Here is a 23,230-nt window from a genome sequence, read left to right as displayed (position 1 = left end):
AAATAAAATAATTTTTTCATGAGTGGTGTGTAAATTTTCCGTGTAAGCAATATTCGTAAGATGAAACGGCATCACGTTATGACTTGGATTTCGGGGCGTAGCGTAAATTTATTGAATTTCCAATTCGTTTGAGGATGTGTGGGAAACACGTGTCCAATACAAACTGTTTTTTTTTTATTATTTTTTTTTTTTTAATTTTTTTGTAATTTCTTTGGAGCGAGGAATCAACGTTGAGAGCAAGGAGAGAGCAGTGAAATTAATATGCATTTAATGCTATACGTATTTATAATCATCTTTTCTTTATTGCTTTTTTAAGGCAGTGACAAAATTCAAAAATCCATTGTGAACGTAACGCCGGGTTGGTGTTACTGGCTGGCAAGCAGGCCAGTGCTGCCATGCAAAGGTTATTACACCACAGTGACAGTTTTAGATGCTCACCACGTAGCAATGTTTCGAATGGATAATGGTGTGTTCGCCTTTGCACACAGCGTACGGCGCCAGCACCAACAAAAATATCCCAGTTTGGGAATTTGTTACAAAAAATCCTTTACGTTCACGCAAAAGCTGCCGTTAGTTGCTTGCAAATAGTATCAGTTAACATTACATTAGAATATGCAGTTTAAAAGTATGTTAAAGTTAGTGTTACTAAAAAGTTAGTATGAAAAGGAAATTTATTTGTGTAAAGTAGTATATGTTCTGTAAGTAAGTTCGACAAGCTTTTTTCTTACGTAGTGGTAATGTTAAAAATACAGGTAATTATTATTTTTGTTGTAGGTAAGTAGCACTTGGTTAAGTAGTATCTACACATATGTTATGCAGCTTGTCGACGCTTGTGTACAGTTAGAGCGCTATATATATACAAACCTTGCCTTCACCGATGTTACAACCGTACCCACAGTGACATTTTCGCGTATATGTATTGGACCGTATATGCTCTTATCCCATATTGGCGGCTTGTTATTGCGGTCGACTACATCTAATTCAACATCGACATCGGCATAGGATGGTGGCTCACCACGATCCGAGGCGCGCACCCGTAAACGATAACGGTCACGCTATTGTGTGTGAGTGTATTGGTTATATTTTACCGTACGTTTTAATTTCAATATGTTAACAGTGTGGTGTCAAAGTGTTGTCGTTGCGTAGAAAGAAAAAATGGGTTTTTGTGATTATGTTATGAAGAATCGTAAAAATTATTTAACAGTCTGTAAGAAATTGGCTTATGAGTTATTTTGTTTAGCAGTATCGCTTAGGTTACAACGGAATACTATTTTTCTTTAGACCGAATAGTGGTGTTAAATGTATGAAGGAGCTTTCAGCTAAGTTAATTCTTTTACACGAAAGTTCTCGGCTAACATTACTTTTCATTACGGTTAATACGAACATGTATATTAGTTGATGATTGGTTAGTGTGTGGTGTTTGTCTTTGCTAATTTCAGTTTACGATAAACTTGTGCCACAGCAGAGAACGTATGAGATACGTTCCCTGTTTGTTGGTGGATGCAATCGTTCAATTTTTGAATAGTTAACTGCATGAAGTTCGTTAGTCTGATGGTTTAAATGTGTATTTCAACAGTCTTCGGCTAATGACGGCCAACTGTTTCTACGTCATTTCGGCGTATTTAATTGTATATAATATTATATGAGCATACAAAAAATAATTAAACTAAAAGTTACAAATTATAATGTCTAATTACATAACAGTAAAACAAAATGAAATTAAAACTAAAATAAAATTAGTTTGATAATTATTCATAAAGACAACAAGACAACGTTTATGTAAGTATTAGTTTTTGCCAATATTTTGAAATCAATATACAAATATTTGAGAGATTTACATATCAATACCGTTGGGAAATCATGTCTGCAGAGTAGAGCGTCGATAACTAAGGCGTAATGGGCGATTTTGCGGGGCAACAGTGGCTGAAGGCTGAATGCCGTAAGTCATAATGTTTTTTCAAACAGTTAATTGTACGATGATCTTGACAGAAGAATGATAGATAAAGTCAAGACCCAATGCAATGAGCTACCTGGGTACAAAACTGCAAAAGTCATGTGAAAAAAGGTAGATCGGAAGAACACAAAATTCCTAATGGTACTCGATAGAAGAGACTGTAGGAACATGATGGGAATACTAACTGGTCACTGAGCAGATAGATCGAGAAGACTGAGGAAATGTCTAGGGCAGGACACCAGGGAAACAATGCAACATTTCTTGTGCACATGTTCCGCATTGGCAAGACTACGCTGTAAGCATCACGGTATGATACACTGGAGGAGGTATCGACAGTTCAGCCACTTGTCTGTTAAAATTCGCGTCAAGCGCAGGTACCCTAACGGAAGACTACTCCTATTAGATCTACCAACTCCTTCTGGTATCGCAAAGGACCAAAACTGGTCTATGCGTGGCTTATTGGCCTAACAAATTAACCTAACCCTAACCTAATTGTATGAAACAGTTATCTGAAAAAGAGTTATTGTAGTTAGATATCTTTAGGGTTTTAAAAGCAAAGCAATAATTCCGAACTCGTTTTTCAATAAAAAAAATCGTTAAAATTGCGCAAAATAGATTTAAAAGAGTGATGTTAAAAATAATTTTGTTATTCCATAGATACCTAAAATCTAGCTTCTACTTGCTTTGGGGAATTTAACAGGTCATCGCCCTATTGGAGGCCATGCTGTAAGGTTGGGAATCTTTCTAGGCGCTATTTGCAGAAGCTGTATAAAAGAAGATGAGGACGAAACTACTCAAGACTTCCTTCTTGGCTGTCCCGCGTATGGGAGGTCAATACTTTAGTACTTGGAAGCGCATACCTTTAGATATCCCACCGAACTGGCTTTAGTGAAATTGCAAATCTGCAAATTTGTGTTAGCTACTAAAAGTTTTTCTAATTTATAAGTCCGAATATGTGTACCTGTTTAGGGATTATAGTTTCAATGTGTGCGCCAGCTGAAGTTTTCATTCATGGTTCCCTAAAAAGAATTAAATCGAGATAGATAGACACTCCAGAAACGTGAAACATGTTCGGCATATCGCTCAAAGATCTGTGTAATCGATTGATTCTGGATGTCGCAGCCGAATTTGGTACTCAGTGACTTGTTCTTGTTCTCGGACTTCAGAAAAAACTTATTGGAATTATTATTAAGGACGATGAAGAGGTAAGCACTAGTCTGGGGTTAAAAAGGCTATAAAAATTTTTTTCAGATCACTATAGACCTCTCCATGAATGATTAATAACAAAATCGAATTTTAGAAAATAATCTGTGCACATAATCACAAAAAGTTTTCAGACAGATTTATACACTCACAATTTGTAACGATTGCTTTGAAATTGTAAATGTGACTTAACATCGAAAGATCATTATTACAGAATTAATTGACTGATTTGCTCATTATAATAAAAAAGCATAAAATATGTTAACTATTTCCAGACGAAGAAATATGTCGCAGAAATTCTTCATCTTCGCAAAAGTTTTCTACCAAATAATCGCCCAAAAGCGCCAATAATTATCGACTGCATCTTCTACATCTTCGAAATTAAGTTTGATGAGATGGATCATTATTTGATTAGCCATATGGAACGGTTTGTTGAGTTACTATGCAACGGAGACTAAGTACAGTTACGACAAGCATAGAAATATATAAGCATCTCCACTTTCGGGACATGAGGTACATTTGTATACGGAAGTGCGATAGCATGTGCGTACATACATTGTACTTACTGGATAGCAACCCTGCATTGAGATGCAGCGCGTGGTAACGCACAATTGTTGTATTTTCATAACAGTTTTATCATATGTGAAAGAAATCATTGAGAAATGCTTTAGTTATTGAGTTTATTAAATATTCAACAATAAAAATTAAAAACAAAAAAAAAAAAACTATAAAATTATGTAACTGAATAAAAAGGTGCAGTTAACGAAACAGAAAAGTAAACACTACAATTTAACACTCAAAAAATCGTTACAAACTTTTTTATGTTTTTATACATTTTTGTATATTTTTGAGATATGTCGGTTCCCTTTCATTTGTACACATGCATTCGCGTTATTGAAAAAAAATGCTTGAACAACAAAAGTTTTGGCTGACCTTCAAAAAAGTTTTAGTCCGCCGAACTTTAACTTTCGGGCAAACGAAAAAGTTAGAAATATCACCTGAAGTGATAAAAATTAGCAAAAATACGATTTTCGTTGTACAAAAATCCGGTATAACAAAAATGTTAGTTGCTACTTACTAACAAAAATATGCATTAATCACAAAAACAAGTAAGTAGTACAAAAAATCATTTCAAAAGCAAAAATAAATGTGTTGTTTATTATTTTTTCATTAGCGAATACGTCTGTTTTGAAATAAGCTGCAATACGATATATGAAAAAATGTCATCGTTCTTGAGCATCATTTTTAAAACAGTTGCCGCAGTTAAGTCTCTAGTGTTTGTTGTTGTTTTGCTAATTGGTGTGTGTTGTTGCAGTGTGGAAAATGTCACTTTTTGTTAATTACATATTAAAAATGTTAAATCTCAACCATTTGTGGGTGTTTGAGACACAAGTCTGTGTCTTATAATTTATTAGTACCTCAACCTTGCTTTACAAAACGGCCGACCTAACTTTGCTATAAACTACAAACTAAGCACTGCAAGCGCCAAAAAACACCAAAGTTGCTAGTTTTCGCCTATTTTCTTAATTATATTACTGAGCTACATAACAATGGGGTTTTCAAAAATGTTAAAAATCTATTTGAATGTTGTTATTAGTAATTTCTCTTTCGTATGTAAATAACGCCGCCACCGATTTCGAGCGCGTTTTCAGGAAACTATAAACTATAACCAAAATTTTAACTCAGAATGTTTTCGTTTCAAAAACATTCTCTGTGGAAAACTAAAAATCAAGGGGTATGCTGCTCTTTTCAATAAAATTTCTATGAACTAACCAAAAAGTGAAAGTAAGCTTAAGGATGTTGCACTCATATTCAAAAAATGTAATATTTTTTTCAACTTTTGGCATAACTTGCGCCTTGTATGAGCAGAAAAGATAATTTTGCATTTCTTTTCTGATATGCTTTAAAAAAATTTGCACTGCATATAGTTTCATTCGAATGCATTTTCAATTTGTTTATCTCTTAAAGATATTTATGTGTTATATACTATTAAAATAAAACTAAAATAATATACTTTTACATGAATAACATCGAATAGCGAATTTTCTGTTTGGTGAAAAACTCAAAATCAGACTTTCAATGGAACATAGGTTGGTGCATAGTAAGAAAAACAACTCAAATAAAAATGGTAATGAAACAAAAGTTACCAATCATTGCAAATTTTGCTTAGAAAATTACTGAAATGTTTATGTAGAAAATAATTTTGTCAAACTAAGGCGTTATTAATGACCTATTCCACGCTTACGTGGCATCAGTTATGGCATTAAATAATTTAATTATAAATTCAGCGAGCTCGGTTTAAGTTCTGCTTTGGTTTTTGTCGCCTAAATCATGCCAGTTTACGAAATGTTAGTAAAACAATAAAACGAAAAGTTCTTAAAACACAAAAGTACATATGAACATAAAAAATATCTAAATTCATCCGTTTAAATACTTGTTAGTTAAAGCAAAACTAATATTTGTAATTAAAAGTTCAAATGAAATATTGTAAAATAAGGCATATCAGCTATACATGTGCATTGGTAAACGAATAACTTACGTCAAGTGGCTTCTTCAGCACGATCCAACCCGACTCCGCCTGTATGTCGAAGTATTCCAAATCATTGGGATTGAATGGCGCACTCAAGCTGTATACGATGGCGCCATTATTATCGGCGTCCTCATCTGAGGCGGAAACGCGCAAAATATTAGTGCCAATACTGGCGTCCTGTTTCACATTTTCCACATATTTCTGTCAATTTAATTTATTTATTAGTAACTGTCCAGCGAAAATTTCGTGTGTATTTACCTGTCGATCGAATAATGGTGGATTGTCGTTAACATCGGTGATTTCCACTGTGAACGAGCACACGCCCTCCAAGCTGGGCTCTCCCTGATCAGTTGCTTTGACAGTCACTGACACGAATTTGCCGTCGTCACCTTCGCGATCGAACACTTTGTTGGTTGATACTTCACCGGTTTCTTCGTCGACTGTGAATTTCGTGCCTTTTTGATTGGGCTGTTGCACGATTGAATACTTGACCTGAGAGAAAACATATTTTAAATGTTTGGTTTTAATATAGAAACCAAAATATTTAGATTTCAATTATATTGTAACTAATATTAGGGCATAATAAGTATACAGATCTACGACAAGTCTGTATTTGGTCATATTTTCAAGCAAATAAAACTTCCAATTTTCCTCATTAGCAAATTGATTTACAAATATATGTATACTAACTATATACTAGGATGAGTCAAAAACGAATATCTTTATCAGACACCTATTAGAAAATCTCTTCAATTTTAAGTTCTTAAGTGTATTGATAGGTCATCCACCTAACAGTTTTCTATTTTTTTCTTATTAACAGATAAAAAAAATTCATATCTCGCTTCCAACATGTTGAAAAAATATTGCTTTTACTATATTCTTAAGAAATTGTATGCTCCACTCTGCTCCACTTACCTTACGCTTATTACTCTACTAAAAATTTCCTTCATATTATTTACTCATTAATTGCAAGAGCCTGCTTAGATTTGTATTCTCTAACGAGGACATAATTAATTCACTACCAAGTTTCAGAAAAGCATAAAAAATTACAATTAACTTGCTTACGAAATTGCGGTAATACGTTTTATTCGAATAACAAAAGAGAAAATGTGCTATGACCGCGCTCAAGAGCTCTTCATTTTGGCGGCCAATCATTCACTGAGCATAATAACCTGGTCAAGTACACTTACGCGCAAATAAACTGACTTTCGCCTTCCTCGCTTCTATGGCAGTCTATTGTTATCGCTTGAGTGTTTATAAAATACTGCGAGCGTAAGCTTTGAGTATTTGGTTAGTGGCTCATTCACTCGACCACTAAATTAATGGTGTTGATTCGAACCAAGTTGCCTCGGCTCATATTTAATGTTTGACTTTATTAATTGGCTACATAAATTGCTGCAATACCGGCTGAGAGGAACAACTACAACAATACACGTTTTCACCTTAAAGGAATTTGTATTGTGTCGTGTTTAACTAATAGCTTGCCATTTTCGAACAGCCACTTAGCCAACCACAACCAAAATACCACCGCCACATTTTCAGCGTTTTCTTTACTACTACTTTCTTGTTGTTCTACGTGAAATCGGGGATATTTTAGTAACATTAATGACCACGTATTCTTAAATGCTCGACAACCGGCTCTAAAACCCAACCCAGGAGCAGAAGGCAGCACAAAAATTTTAATTACAATTGGATAAAATTCATTGACTTGGTTTTCTAGTGTCTACTATATACATACCTGTCCATTCACGCCTTTGTCCTCATCGGTGGCGACCACTTTTATCACAGGACTGCCATTAGGTGCACCCTCTTCCACTTTCGGATAGTAGGTGCCGCAATCTTTGAACACAGGCTTATTGTCATTCACGTCGGTTATAAAGACCACAACAACAGCGGTGGAGGTGTGTATGGTATGATCACCATTAACACAACACGAACCATCATCCATAGCTGTCACGTTCAATTCATACTTATCGCGATCTAATGATATGGCCTTATTATGTAAGCGTATTACACCGGTTATGTCTTCTATAACGAATTGCCCAGACGATGTGCCACCACCGACAAAACCGAAGCGTACATTATCACCGTCCTTATCGGATGCCACTACAGTGGTGACAAGTGTGTTAGGTCCGGCATTTTCATCCACATTCGGTGTATAGACTTGCTGTGAGAACTTCGGTTCCTCGTCGTTCTTATTTTTCGTGTAGACGCGTACAGTGGCAGTGCCAGATTTCGAAGGTTCACCTTTATCTTTTGCTGTCACAATGAATTCATAGTAGGCGTTGTTGTTGTCGGCATCGAGTTGTTTATTATTGACAATAATGCCATTCGAATCGACCGCAAAGTGATCATCCGAAACCAGATATTCGATTTCTGCATTTGCCCCCGAGTCAGAGTCCATTGCTTTGACACGTAGAATACTGGTTCCGAGCGGTATGTCTTCGTCTACGTTGTGCGCTTGATAATCGGGCAATTCGAACTTCGGCGCATTGTCGTTAACATCTGTTACTCGTATAGTTAACTGTGGGGAGGAAAAAAAATAAAAGTTTTAAATTACGTAATATTAAAATTATTCCTTAATCCTAAATATGCTAACAATAATTATATGATATTATACTGGTAGACACAAAATTTGTAACATGAAAATTCTTAGGTGTTTCTAATGCAGTTTGATACCCTGAAGTCAAATCTGAAATCAAAATTTTCCTATCACCCACAGATATTCTGTAACCTGCGGCTTTAGATTTTACAATACATAATTGGACCGAAGTCTGAACATACGGTAAAGTACTGTAATTTACCATCAGCTTTAAGACCTGTCAGTAAACAACTTCTTATTCCAACAGCACCTGAATCTTGGAGTCTCGATGAAGAACTAGAATCGATTAGCTCTTTAAGTGATGTTACAGAAACCGCAAAGGAAATGACAAACGATCCTTTATTTGATTTACCAGGACGTTCAAAAGTGCCGCATCTAATTTTACAGGGTGAGCTTAATGATTTAGGTGGAGATCTAAGCCTTTCAAAATCGCAGTCCGAACTTTTAGCATGCAGACTAAAAGATTGGAACCTTCTCCAAAGTGATGTAAATATTACTTTTTACAGAAAAAGGCAGAAAGACCTCACAAATTGCTTTCTTCAAAAAGGGGATCTAGAGTACTGTTCAGAAGTTAACCTTTTGTTTAAAACGCAAGGGCAGAAACATGATCCACGTGATTGGCGTCTATTCATTGATTCCTCTAAACTTAGGTTAAAAGCGGTATTGGTTCATAACGCAAATATCCATCTGTGCCTTTCGTTAATGCTGTTCATATGAAGGAATCAAATTTTTGTAGAGCCCATCCGTTATCATGGGTATGGTTGGGCAATATGTGGAGACCTAAAAGTAATAGCCCTTCTTCTTGGAATGCAACTAGGATATACGAAATATTGTTGCTTCCTTTGCGAATGGGACAGCCGTGCGAGAGACTGTCATTATGTACAGAAGCAGTGGCCAGTAGGTCAGGCACTTACTCCGGGACAAAAAACGTTACCAGTGAACCTCTAGTTGATCCCAAAAAGGTATTATTACCACCTTTGCATATTAAATTCGATTTAATTAAGAATTTTGTTAAGGCAATGGATAGAAATGGAAGAGGCTTTTTCTATCTGAAAAAAAGACCAAGAGTCAGTGAAGAAAAAATTAAGGAGGTCATATTTGTGGGTCCGCAAATAAGAGAACTAATGAAAGATAAAACATTTGAAGAAATGCTCAATGAAACCGAAATACGAGCCTGGAGTGCCTTTCAGAGCGTTGAATATTTTCTTGGAAATGTGAAAGCTGACAATTAATTACAAAGATCTTGTGACTGAACTGCTTACTGCCTATAAATCCCCGAAAATTTAGTGGCCGTCAGTGACGAGCATGGAGAAACGGTACCAAGAGAAGTGGAGTGCCAGTTTACTTACCGATTACTGATGGACAATGTGAAAAACAAAATATCGCTGAAAAATATCTAAAGTAACATTTTAAGGCACTCTTTGGTTAATAAAATAATATATCTATCATTGTTTTTTTAAACAAAAATCCTAATAGCAAAACAAATTATAGGTGATAAAAGAAATCTGTAGCTCTTTTCTGCATTTGTGGCAATCTTTACTTAATAAATACTTTGTTCTGTTCATGCCACAAAAAACAAGTGGATTTTTGTTTACCAGTGTTATAGTAGGCACATTAATTCAGTTATATACGGCAAGTTGGCTGACTTTCCTAATTTCTTTTCTAATAAGATATGTTTGGGTTTTCCACTTTTGGTAAACAAGTTGCATGTAAAAGTCCCAATAGTGGGATCCTGGAGAATTAAATACATGAAAGTTGGTTAATAGCTTAATCAATTCCCCATTTTTATGTTCGTTGTTGTTTCCGCTTTGAAGATTCAAGTTGGTTGCCATCGAAGTCATCTAATGGTAGATTCAGGAAACGTACTGTTTCTATGAGGTCGGACCTTAGAGATAGGGGTGATAGATGAGCGGAGTTCACTGGGTATGCAAAGAGGTGGTCAGAATTATGCAGGTACTCATTGCATGCTGGACATATACATATGTAGTACGCCTGGGTAGATTTTTGATAAGTAGCAAAATTACGCAAGGACCACTCGAGATTATAGGAGAAACTCATTCATTTGAAAAAGGTGCTCACGGTTCTATTATGAATGACGGTCGGCACTGGCCTGTCTAAAACTTTTTGGACCCGTAGTCTGGTCGGCGTATTGCTCCATGTCGTCGACGTAATGAAGGAAATATATCTTGATGCTCTTAGGAAAAGGATCTGTCTCAAGCAGACGACTGCTGGTATATTTGGAGGTATGTATCAGGTATTAGGGGTGGTCAGCCATATGTTAATAGCCTTGGTTAGATAACTTACTCCCGTCGAGCCTACAATCTTTAGCATCAACGGGTTCATTCCGTCTCGCCTAATTGATTAAGATAATTTTGCCTAATTCATGGCACTCTGAATCTCACCATCGGTTAATGCAAGTAGCGCTTAGTCTCTTGGCATTTTGTGCATCCGGCGGCTAACACACCAAAAGCTCGTGCATTTGTTCATGTGTTCTTAGGTAGATCGATGGAGGTGCTTTCAGTAAATTCAATGAAGCCGACCCAGTTAAATTTTTTAAAGTTAACAAAGGAGCCTTCGATATAAAATAATAAACGAATACTTAGTTCAAAAGAAGTGACCGCTTTCTTCAATTTAACCAAGATTTATTATATTTTGAGAATGTATATGAGATTTTTCTTATTAACTATACACACATATCGAAATTAAGAACGCTGAAACCTACATTTTCTCGGCAACATACTTTCTAGGAGCTGCATACTCATACCAACCACTTCATACAAATAGTATATATGGTGTAACCCAGTTCTTTTTCACAAAAAAAAAAAAAAACTGCACGCTTTTATTACCCTCCTTTAGTCGATATTATTGATAAATGAGCATTGAATGCGCTTTTTAACAATTTTAGTACACACTTGAGTGCATCTGCATCCAGGACACGCTTGTCCACACACAAGATTATTTTCATATTTACGCATGCACATCCAATGCTCAGCCGCTTATAGCATGAAGCAGCTCACAATTCTTTAACTGCTTTGCGAATACAGACATACCAACGATATCGAATACTCAACCAGCAGGTATATTCCTTTTCATGGGTATATATGTATATGTGTGTAAGTATATCTACTTACCTCAACGGATGTAGAGAAGCCACCCGAGTCCTCGGTGGCGGTGACTATCAGTGAGTAGACGTGTGGCTGTCGTAAATCCTCGAAATCCAATTCCTTCGCCAACTTAACAATACCCGAGGACGGACCAATGTTGAATGTACCAGCGCCCTGCCCTTGTGCTTTTAATGTGTACCGTATTTCTCGATCCGCAAAAGATTTCGCCTTCACCGAGATGATGCTGAAAGAGGAGAAAGCATGATGTGGTGAGATGGGTGTGCGAAAGTAGCTTAATATGTATTTATACGTAAGTATGTAAGATTGTATAATAATTTTAATATTTGTTACAATGTTTTTTCCATCAGCGCACAAAATTTTTGGCTACAAAAGTGCGCATAAAATGGAAAATAAATCGGGAAAGTGCCAGCACACTGAGTGACGCTGACAACATTTATTCAAGCGTACATACTAATGTACATACATATGTATATGCATATTGTAAGCTTTATTTCTTCTACGTGGGCAGAACTAGCTGTAAGTAAGTGTATGTGCCTTCACTCGAATGTGCATTTGTGTGCAAATATTTTTTTTATAATTCAGGATATGTCTCTATGTGTCCTTCCGTTTACATATTTCATTTCATATGAAATGCCATTTGACAGTTGTTTTCCTATCGGAATTTCAATGAGCCGAGCTTTAGTCAGTCAGTCGTACCCGTTCGCTTTTCTCGACTAACTGCTGCTCAGCTCATGCGCTCCTCTTTCTACGGTTCAATTTGTTTTTCTGCACATTTTCGTCTTGCACAACTTTATTGGAATATAATTTGCATATTTTATTATATCCTGTATGAAGGCGGTTCGCTAGGAGTAGAGAGGCTATATGTATATTTCCATCCTTATGTAAGCGCATGTGTAATTCTAGGTAACCTGCAGTGAAACATCAAACAAGGCAGGAAGATTGCACAAACAGCATATCAAGGAGGCAAATTGCCTGATTATATTGTTATTAACGAAACTTGATTTCTCTACATATGCACACTCTACGCTTTGAAGGCATCTATGGATGTTTGTAATTTGCGCTCTAAAGACAAAAGATACATATACAGTTTAATTATGTCCGGAAAATGTACCTATAGCCAACAAAATCAAAATTAATTATTTTCATTAAGTATTGAAGGGCTTAAATTCTTGTATTCAATCTGTCTAGTTTAAAGAGATAAAAGAGTTAGTGGCCTTTTCAGCAGCTTAATTTTAGTTGCTATTAAAATTATATTAGAATTTTAGGGAATATTCCCAAAGTCCAAGTTGATCGAAAAATCTTTTTTACTGTGTAAGTAAGTTCAGCCAAATCCACAAAACCCCAAAATCTCTGCCAACTACCGTGGGATAAGCCTCCTCAACATCGCATATAAGATACTATCGAACGTATTTTGTGAAAGATTAAGGCACACCTTTAACAAACTGATTGGATTATCAGTGTGGCTTTAGACCTGGACAAAAAACAACTGACCAGACTTTCACCATGCGCCAAATTTTGGAAAAGACCCGTGAAAAGAGAATCGACACACACCATCTCTTCGTGGATTTCAATGCACGAAAAGGGTTGCCTTTATGTCGCGATTTCTGAATGCAAAACTAATATGGCTATGTAAACTGACGTTGAGCAATACTAAAAGCTTCATCAGGTTTGTTCGATAAACTAATTACAGACTGCTTATCGTGTGACTCTTCAGTCTATTGCTTGAGAAAATAATTCGAGCTGCAGATCTAAATAGAGAAGGTACCATCTTCTATAAGAGTGTACAGCTGCTGGCATATGCCGATAATATTGATACAATAATATTGACATCAAAAACCGCGGCGTTAGTTCAGCTTTCTCTAGACTGGATAAGGAAGCGAAACAGAACGGTCTGATAGTGAACGTGGGCAAGACGAAATATCTCCTGTCATCAAAAAAACACGAACAAGTCTCAACACCAACTCAACTCAACAATGTCAGCCTGGAAATCCAAAGCAGGGTAACTCTTGCCAATAGGTGCTACTTCGGACTGAGTAGGCAATTAAGAAGTAAAGTCCTCCCTCGACGAACAAAAACCAAATTCTATAAGGCACTCATTATTCCCGACCTGCTATATGGTGCAGAGGCTTGGACGATGACAACAACTGATGAGTCGACGTGGCGAGTTTTCGGGAGAAAGGTTCTCCGAAAGTAAGAGGAAGACCTCTACTCCGTTGAAGGACCTGGCTTCGCTTGGAATATCCAATTGACACCACGTAGCGAAGAAAAGAAACGAGTGGCGCGCTGTTGTTAACTCGGCTATAATCGCTTAAGCGGGGTCTATGGCAGCAAAGAAGAAGAAAGTATAATCGATATAATCAAGTTCTAAATATAACATTATTCGAATGGTCTCCACGACTTTTTTTGGAGGAACGAATTCGATGAACCCTGATTTACACTAGATCAAGTCCCATTCATGAATGGAAAGTCAATATTGACTTTTAAAGCTTGAAGATAGTCTAGTTTATTGCTAGAGACCAATGACTTAAAATATCAACACAAAAGGTTGTCTAACGGTCTTAAATCGCGTCTTCCTGGAGACCATTCAATATCACAACTTCTTGAAATAATAAAATCTCAAAAATATTTTCGCAACGATTCAGCTGTTGGACTTGGTGTTTGGCATGCAGCCTCGTTTTGTTGGAACCAGATGTTGCTACGATTAACTTAATCCAATTGCGGTATTGAAAAGTTGGTTATTAATCCCGTTCTCCGTTAACAGTAACGGTGTTACCAGCGCCATTTCGAAGGAAGTACTGACCGTTTATTCTACCAGATCAAAAACCACATTAAAGGCGAATGCAATGGTCGTTCATGAATAAGTTGCAGATTTTCTTTACACTATAATTCACAGTTTTGTTTATTTACCGCATCACTCAGATGAAAGTGAGCCTCATCGGAAAAGATGATTTTCTTAAAAAAATCGTTTTTGGTTGCAAGTTGTTCCAAGGTGAAATTACGACGTTTACGGTGATCCAATGGCTTCAGTTTCTGCGTAAGAACAATTTTATCCGGATGTAAGCACAAATGCTTTCTTGAGAACATCTTGGAATTGACAAATTGCGGTATTCAGAAAAATTTATCTGAACGGCAGCAATATTTTCTTTTCTTTGAGCGCTTCTTTGTTTTATTTGCACTAGAACATTGTGCAAGGAAAATGTAAACTCTAAACTTTCAACAACTCGACGAATAACGAGCACAGGTGTTCTGAAGAACGATTATTTTGAGAATAAAATTGAATAATTTGAAAACGTTGTTCTAGCGTATATGTTTTCATCATGAAATTTTAAACATTACCGGATACAATGAAAAAAATTACAGGTCCTGATACATACATTAGGCACTATTAAAATGCATATCATGCCTAGTGGAAACCCCGGTATAACTAAATATATGAGATAGAAAAATGTACCGAAATATATTAATACTCATATCCTTATACTCATATACATATTATATTATATAATATAAATAGTATATACAGTGGCGGACAAAAGTCTACATACACCCCCTGTTTTCTTCGATGTGAGAGTACAAAAACTTTTTAGAAAAATGTGTTGATACAGTTTTATTCTAATCTTCTTTCTAATAACAACAAACTTAAAAAATCCATTAATTAATATAAAACTACAAATTTATGGAATAAAAACTCAAATATTGTGTTGACAAAAGTCTACATACAGTACAAAAATATCTTAGTTCAGTGCGAAAAACTGTAAAAAATGCTAGTTATTAAGACGTTTTAGTATTTAGTTGGGTCCCCATTGGTATCTATAACTGCTTGAAGACGCCGTGGCATTGATTCTGCTAAATTTGTCAACGCTGCAAATGTAATGCTGTTCCAAGGTCCCAATATGCGCTCTTAGAGTAGAGCAGAGCTAGAAATTTGGTTCTTTCTAATTCTACGCTCCAAAATCTCCCATACATGTTCAATAATATTCATATTTGGACTTTGAGGTGGTGTATTTAATTCACTTGGAGTATAATAATGCAACCAATCCTTGACAATTTGCGCCGCATGCATCGGATCGTTATCTTGTTGAAATATCCAACCGGAACCGAGCCCTAAATTATCCACCAAAGGCCTCAAATTATGTTCCAACAGAGACTAAGTATAAGTACCGTCCATTTCATCTTCAATAAAGTCCAACTTTCTAACTCCAGGGGCCGCAACAGCTCCCCAAACCATTACGCTGCCGCCACCGAGCTTCACAATTTATACTACGTTCTTCGGTTCAAGCGTGGCGTTAGTTTTCCTTCAAATTTTAGCCATTTCATCACTACCAAAAAGGGTGAATTTAGAATCATCTGTAAATGAAACTTTTTTCCAAAAATCCATTTCCTTTTCTTTGTGTTTTTTGGCGAACTTTAAACGAAGTTTCCGGTTTTTTCAGAAATAAAAGGTTTCTTCCGTGGTGTTCTACTGTGGAATCCGTTATCGTTTAGAGTTTTTTTTTATTGTTTTTGGTTGGATACTCATTTGTGATGTACTTACTACGCGTTCGGCTATATTTGGAGCATTTACTTTTGGATTTTGGTCTACTTCGTTGGGAATCAGGCTGACGTCTCTACGAGATTGTTTTTTTGGGCGTCCACTGCGCGGTTTATTTTCGTTAGAACCATTATTTTTAAAGTTTTTTAGAATTGTCTGTACTGTTGCTCGACTCAAGTTAAAAATTTTAGAAATTTCACCATATGATTTTTTTTCTTTTCTTTCTTTTATCACCAAATTTCTTACATCAATTGATATTTCATTTCGCGGAGCCATTATAGCTATTGAAATGTTTAAACCACAACTAAATTCAATAAATATCAAACAATAAACATATTGAAATAAAAGAAAAAGGCTAACGTTACCTTACTGTTAATATTGCAATGTACAAAGTAGGAGATTAGAACTGTATGTAGACTTTTGTCAAAGCAATTTTTGAGTTTTTCTTCCATAAATTTGTTGTTTTATGTTAAATAATGATTTTTTTTAGTTAATTGTTATTATAATAGATATTAGAATAAAACTGTATCAACACATTTTTCTAAAAAGTTTTTGTACTCTCACATCGAAGAAAACAGGGGGTGTATGTAGACTTTTGTCCGCCACTGTATATATATTATTAACATATTTTGTACGTAATAAAATTTTGAAATTTTGTACAACTTACTCAGAATCCTTCTTCTGATTTTCCGGTATCTCTGCTTCATAGCTGGGCATGTAAAATTGTGGTGCTCGTTTGCCGCCCACAATGGAAAGACGCTCCTCAGGTGTGCTCTGGAAACGACGATCATCCACTTTGCCATTTTGATCCTCAGCTTTCACATATAAAACATATTCCATATCCAACTGGAACAGATCAGTGCCACGGGTGCGCACAACACCCGAGCGTTCATCCACTTCGAAACGTCCACCGGTACGATCACGTACAATGAAATAATGTATGTTATGATCGGTGTCCGGATCACGAGCTTGTAATGTAAAAACTGGTGTATTGGGCGGAGCATTAAGTTGTACGACGGCTTGCATGGGCAGCGGACGATTAATAAAGTATGGTGGTTCATCATTGACATCTTTCACGTGAATGATGACTCGCTGATTGTCGGTGTACTTGAGGTCGGAGACTAAAGAGGAAGAAATAAAAATAAATAGTTGTTTGTTAGTATGTATTTTTGTTATATGTACTTATATGCAATATAATTGGATGATTTATATATAATATCACTGATACTATAATATATATATTATACAGTAATATTGTTAAAATGGTTTATTTCATTTTCCTTTCATTAAGTCTGCATACCCCAAATTTAATCTCAAAGCAATGTCAAAGTCACCCACAAAGTTGCAAGGAAATTTACAACAAAAACTAATTACTGTTTTATGGATGACAACAACTCCGTCAATCGTTTCATGTCCTTACACTCAACTTTCTGCAAACAACTTTCCTTATTTGCACACGAAAGTGAACAAACTGAAATCCTGAGTATTATTAGCTCCCTTGAAGCCGTACTTAAACTCGCACATACTTAGATTACGCAAGGCCTGCTTTTACCGTAAACACGTGGACACAGGCACATCCTTGAAAAGAACACTCGACTTCTGTTTATCGATTTGTAGAACTGTATTTGTTCTGCGAACCCAACAAAAGGGGAACAATCCCACAAACATGTATGCATTTATACATACACAATCACTCAAAGAATACTATAGAATTTCGCCAAACGATCTGGGAACTATTCGATTTCATTTAAGCTATTAAAATGCAATGAATTAGAAAAACAGCAATAAATATCAAATGCAGAAGCTACAGGCAGCAGAAACGGTAAAACTCCTTCGTGCGCAAATACTTCATTGAATGCGCAACAACAACGCAGCGATTACGTACTAGCTGTGTTTGTGTACGTATTTGTACTTCAACACCTTCTCTATAGACCTGTTTACATACATATATGGTGTATGTGTGGGTACAAATGAACGTCGCAAGCAAAGCAAAGGTACGGCAGAAAATCAATAAAAGCGACCGCTAGGCAAGCAGCTCCTTTCAATTTACGCAAAAACACAAGGTAGTTATGTAACAATGTAAGTGCCTGCGTATGCATTCGATTGTAGCAAAGCATACGTTCACACTTGCGTGGCAAACAAAAGCTGGGCCTATACACCGGAAAAATCCAATCAAGTCGGTAGGAAATGTATCCTCCCAAAAAGTTTACCAACGTTAAACTTGCGGGCATAATAACCCAGTGAGCAGGGAATTTGTTAGTAAAAATAAAAGCATATAAACTTGCAATTCTTGAGGACGAATTAACGAATTATTAGCTGATTACTTTATGCAAAGACTTTTGCGGACTTTGAGGTTCGAAGTGTGAACTACATATATTTTGTTGTGTACACTACTACTTGTTTACCGGGTTATGTTGTTTTATGTTTATGTTTGCTTTGAAGATAGCGCACAGATGCAAACAAAGGCAACCTGTTTTAAATCGCTAGAAGCATTATACCAATTTGCACAACTGTTTGGAAAAAAGTAAAATGAACAAATTCAAACCCAAAGTACGAAAAAAGATATAAAGGATATACATAAATATTAGTGTATAAAAAATTATTAAAATAAAAGAAAACATAAACAATAAATACAAAAATAAATATTTTTTAATAACTTCTAATTCAAATTTGGTGACGTTTTTCGTTATGCTAAAATACCCCTCACAAATATAAAAGTTACAGCACAAGAACCTGATTTTAAAGGGGTATTCTAGTCTAGGATTTTGAAAAAATCTATTTTTTTTTTGCATATTTTGATAGCTTAGACTTTCAAAAATATAACCTTGGAAGGATTTTTCAAAATTCGAGTTATTTTCGGATATACAGCCGCTTTTGTGACGTGGCGTCCGTGTTCACTAGAATTGTCTCCTAAATTTAAACGCGTTTTTCTCGAAACTGACTTTTTCGGAACGAAACCCACGATTTCTCAGGTTCTACTGAACCAATTTACTTGAAATTTTTATAGAGTTTTCTTTTTAGGCTTGTCTATGGTTGGAACTAGCCCCATCCCCAAAAAAATAATTATTATTTCTAAAAAATTCGAAATAGTCAGAAAAAGTGATCCGAAAAAACTTTTTTTCAGGCAGTTGCCATTTTGTGAAAAAATTTTTTCCCACTTTTCCTTAGTTCCGGCCATTGCGACATTATTCTAGATTAATAATCTTTTTTTTTGGATAACTAGGACTGTTAAAATAATGGGTATGGTCAAGTCGAAATTTTTAGATACCCCCCACTTCGTCAGCTCATAATTTCATCCTTCATCCTTTCATCCCTTTTTTTTTACGACACTTTAAAAATTATCTGAAATTCATGCTTCTGGACCAGAATACCTTAACTGATCAGTTTCTATGGCAGCTATATGGTATAGTAGTTCGAGTAACTCTTTCAATGACATTATTTTGATCGCTCAGTTTTAGGCGGTGGGGTGCGATAAGGCCATGCGAGATAACGCCATATGGCCTTATCACTCAATTCAAAGAGAGATAAAGCCATATTCACGTCAAAATTTCTGTATGGCTTTATTTCCAATTTCAAAGAGCGATAAGGACATATGGCGTTATCTCGCATGGCTTTATCTCTCTTTTGATTTTCCCTTTTACGGAATATTTTCTGTTCTATATGCATTCAAGAAGGTGTAAGCATTCTGTAAAAGGGAAAAATCCAGGTGCAATGAATAACAATTAAATGCATATTCACAATGAAAAATAAGGGTTGGGTTTAGTTTAGTATCTCATTTTCACTGCTTATTCCTCTTAAATGCGTGCACGGATTTTTAAAATTTATATAGCACGGATAGCCAATGAATTAAGCTTTGGTTTAAATGTAAATTTATTGTTAAATGTTAATTTGTTTTTTAGATATAAGTAAGCAAAAAACGCACACTTTCCCATTTGCTCAAAAAATGGCTCTCTTCTTTTGAAGTTTTTGTTGCACTGCTTGCAAAAAATTTAACCAATTTAACACACACACATTTTTTGAAATATATTTAATTGAATTAATGATAAATTATGAATTTTAAGTTGCAATTTCATGTACAATTTAATAAATAAAACAGTTTTCAATTACGTGTTATACTGTTCCTTGAAATGTAAGCAAAATTACTGAATATGAACTGTCAAACGACTAAGAAAATAAGCACAAAAGGAAGACAGTAATAACCCAACGAATCAAAATGGTAGGTCTTATATACTGCGGCGCTTGTTTCAATGTAATATATTATACTAAGAATATAATGAAAATTTGGAATAAAAAATCGCGCGATTTTTTATTCCAAATTTTCGCCTGCGGCGCTTGTTTCAATGTAATATGCTGAAAATATAATGAAAATTTGGAATAAAAAATCGCGCGATGAAAACCCAATTTTATTATTTAGGATGTCTTGTATAAATGGTTGGTTGGGTTATCTTGGTACTTCAACTACTTGTATGCATTATTACCGATGCATATACAATTTTTAATTTTCAGTGTTTTTATTATTTAAATAAAGTGGATTTCCACTTTAATTCATTGAAATAATAAACATAGAGTCACTCTATGTGTAAAAATACATTAATTTTATAATAATTAGTGAATTGTATGGAATTGTATGGAAAAACTATGATTTTACACCATTTTCAGGAGGCTGCCCTAGAGCCCCCCGTGGTCCTAGAGGAGGAGGGGTGCTATTATTCAAAAGCTCCATTCATTACCTTTCAAATGAGGGGGGTAGCAAGCCCCCAGCCCCCTCCCGCTTTGCGCAAAACCTCTTAAAAATGGGATACTAAACTAAACATTCCCCAAAAATAAATTCATATGAGAGATAAGGCCATATGGCTTTAATTCACAATTGACAAAAAAAAATATGGCATTATCTCTCAATGCGAAGCGTGATAATGCCATATGGCTTTATCTCGCAATTGGATGGGAGATAGAGCCATATGGCGTTATCTCGCATGGCTTTATCGCACCCCACCGTTTTAGGCAGCTACGTTATATAGTCAGTAGCAGATCCAGATGGGAAAAATGGGGAAAATTTCAAACACCAAACTCCCAAGGACTAAATGTCTTATTAGTAATTTTACTACTCTGAAAAAATATAAAGTAACAGAAGTATAATCCAGAAGTTTGCCATTTTATTTCAGAAAAAAATTAAAGACTGTTTCCATTTTTGAATATAATAAATAAAATTAAGACACTACTGAAGTTACAAAGTAGCAACATATGCAGTTTAAATTGTTAATAAATCCAATCAGATCCGTAACTGAACCAAACCAAATTTGAAACGACGCGGCTTGATGGAGAACTTGAAATACTATAGGTGCTGTATTCAGCTTCATTTGTGATATGTTGGATTGATACATTTTCCGCGGTTTATGCTCCAAGTTTCCCAACGTACAAAAATTAGTAACTGGAAAAACAAGGAAACATCCCGTTAAGCCACGACAGCATGATTCCTCAGAAAGAATCTATCAATCTGGTAAGACATCAAATATGATCGATACGCTGCTTGTGACGTTCCGAAATCGAAGACAAAAAGCTGAGGAACATTTTCGATCCTCTTATTCAGACACGAAAAAAATGGCAGCTGAACTGAAAGTTGACGAAGAAATGCCATGAATCTGAGGCCAACAAACAAAACGCGAAAATTTCTACCAGAGAACTTGTGAATAATACTACAGGGTCTCACTGTACATTCCTCTGTTGGATACAATCGGTGAAGATTTGAAAACGCGCTTTTCTAGAAAAGTATTGAATGGCTTGACAAAGAAATGGAAAACCTTATTGACTACATGACATATAAATTGAATGGCTTTTTGGTTAATGTCAACGTCGTGAGTTGAAATTGATCACTGGCAGTGCCATTGGGGACAAAGGCAAAAGTCAAAAGACAAAAGAAAGAAAGTTGCCGACTACTACATTAGAAGCGTTGAAGAACTGCGATGTAGACCTATATCCCATAAATCATAGTTTTTTCGCATATTCTGCACACTTCCTGTGACGAATGCCACTCCTGAACGCTCTCTTTCGACACTTTGCTGCATGAAAACGCGGCTGAAGATGAACATGCTTCAAGATAGATTTATCGGTCTGCACACCCATAATGACATTGATGTCGCTGCAGAAGAAATTCTCGAAAGATTCTCAAAACTTGGCCCACATCGTTTTCTTTTGTGAAATTTTTCTATTCAAGACACGAACTGGCTGCAGTATTATACTTTGCAGTAAAGCATGTCACCCCGCATGCCATTTCGTTTCATTTTTCGTTTAAAATTTTTATACTCTCGCAACAAAGTTGCTAAAGAGAGTATTATAAAGGGTGATTTTTTAAGAGCTTGATAACTTTAAAAAAAAAAAAACGCATAAAATTTGCAAAATCTCATCGGTTCTTTATTTGAAACGTTAGATTGGTTCATGACATTTACTTTTTGAAGATAATTTCATTTAAATGTTGACCGCGGCTGCGTCTTAGGTGGTCCATTCGGAAAGTCCAATTTTGGGCAACTTTTTCGAGCATTTCGGCCGGAATAGCCCGAATTTCTTCGGAAATGTTGTCTTCCAAAGCTGGAATAGTTGCTGGCTTATTTCTGTAGACTTTAGACTTGACGTAGCCCCACAAAAAATAGTCTAAAGGCGTTAAATCGCATGATCTTGGTGGCCAACTTACGGGTCCATTTCTTGAGATGAATTGTTGTCCGAAGTTTTCCCTCAAAATGGCCATAGAATCGCGAGCTGTGTGGCATGTAGCGCCATCTTGTTGAAACCACATGTCAACCAAGTTCAATTCTTCCATTTTTGGCAACAAAAAGTTTGTTAGCATCGAACGATAGCGATCGCCATTCACCGTAACGTTGCGTCCAACAGCATCTTTGAAAAAATACGGTCCAATGATTCCACCAGCGTACAAACCACACCAAACAGTGCATTTTTCGGGATGCATGGGCAGTTCTTGAACGGCTTCTGGTTGCTCTTCACCCCAAATGCGGCAATTTTGCTTATTTACGTAGCCATTCAACCAGAAATGAGCCTCATCGCTGAACAAAATTTGTCGATAAACACATTTCGAACCGAACACTGATTTTGGTAATAAAATTCAATGATTTGCAAGCGTTGCTCGTTAGTAAGTCTATTCATGATGAAATGTCAAAGCATACTGAGCATCTTTCTCTTTGACACCATGTCTGAAATCCCACGTGATCTGTCAAATACTAATGCATGAAAATCCTAACTTCAAAAAAATCACCCGTTAGTTTTGTTCACATAACGG

The 23,230-nt window shown here is 35.8% G+C and overlaps 1 protein-coding gene across 10 annotated transcripts in view; it reads right to left on the bottom strand.

Annotated features, from left to right (window-relative positions):
* Window positions 1–23,230, bottom strand: part of LOC105223163 (neural-cadherin) — a 333,332-nt gene that overhangs the window by 180,537 nt on the left and 129,565 nt on the right. For 7 of the 10 annotated variants that reach the window (XM_049446299.1, XM_049446300.1, XM_049446304.1 and 4 more), the window contains 5 exons: window positions 16,613–17,066; window positions 11,421–11,637; window positions 7,426–8,211; window positions 5,946–6,179; window positions 5,697–5,888 (listed from right to left, as the gene is read on the bottom strand). In XM_049446299.1, the coding sequence (XP_049302256.1) occupies window positions 5,697–5,888; window positions 5,946–6,179; window positions 7,426–8,211; window positions 11,421–11,637; window positions 16,613–17,066 (1,883 nt within the window). Of the gene's footprint in view, window positions 1–864; window positions 3,274–3,723; window positions 5,644–5,696; window positions 5,889–5,945; window positions 6,180–7,425; window positions 8,212–11,420; window positions 11,638–16,612; window positions 17,067–23,230 lie in introns of those variants that run through there. The other 3 variants (XM_049446298.1, XM_049446305.1, XM_049446306.1) reach the window with 3 other exon arrangements.

This window comes from Bactrocera dorsalis, chromosome 1 (genome assembly GCF_023373825.1).
Source record: "Bactrocera dorsalis isolate Fly_Bdor chromosome 1, ASM2337382v1, whole genome shotgun sequence".
NCBI classification, from domain to species: Eukaryota; Metazoa; Arthropoda; class Insecta; order Diptera; family Tephritidae; genus Bactrocera; species Bactrocera dorsalis.
The sequence above is the reverse complement of the archived record's forward strand: the minus strand, read 5'-3'. Positions and strand labels throughout refer to the sequence as shown.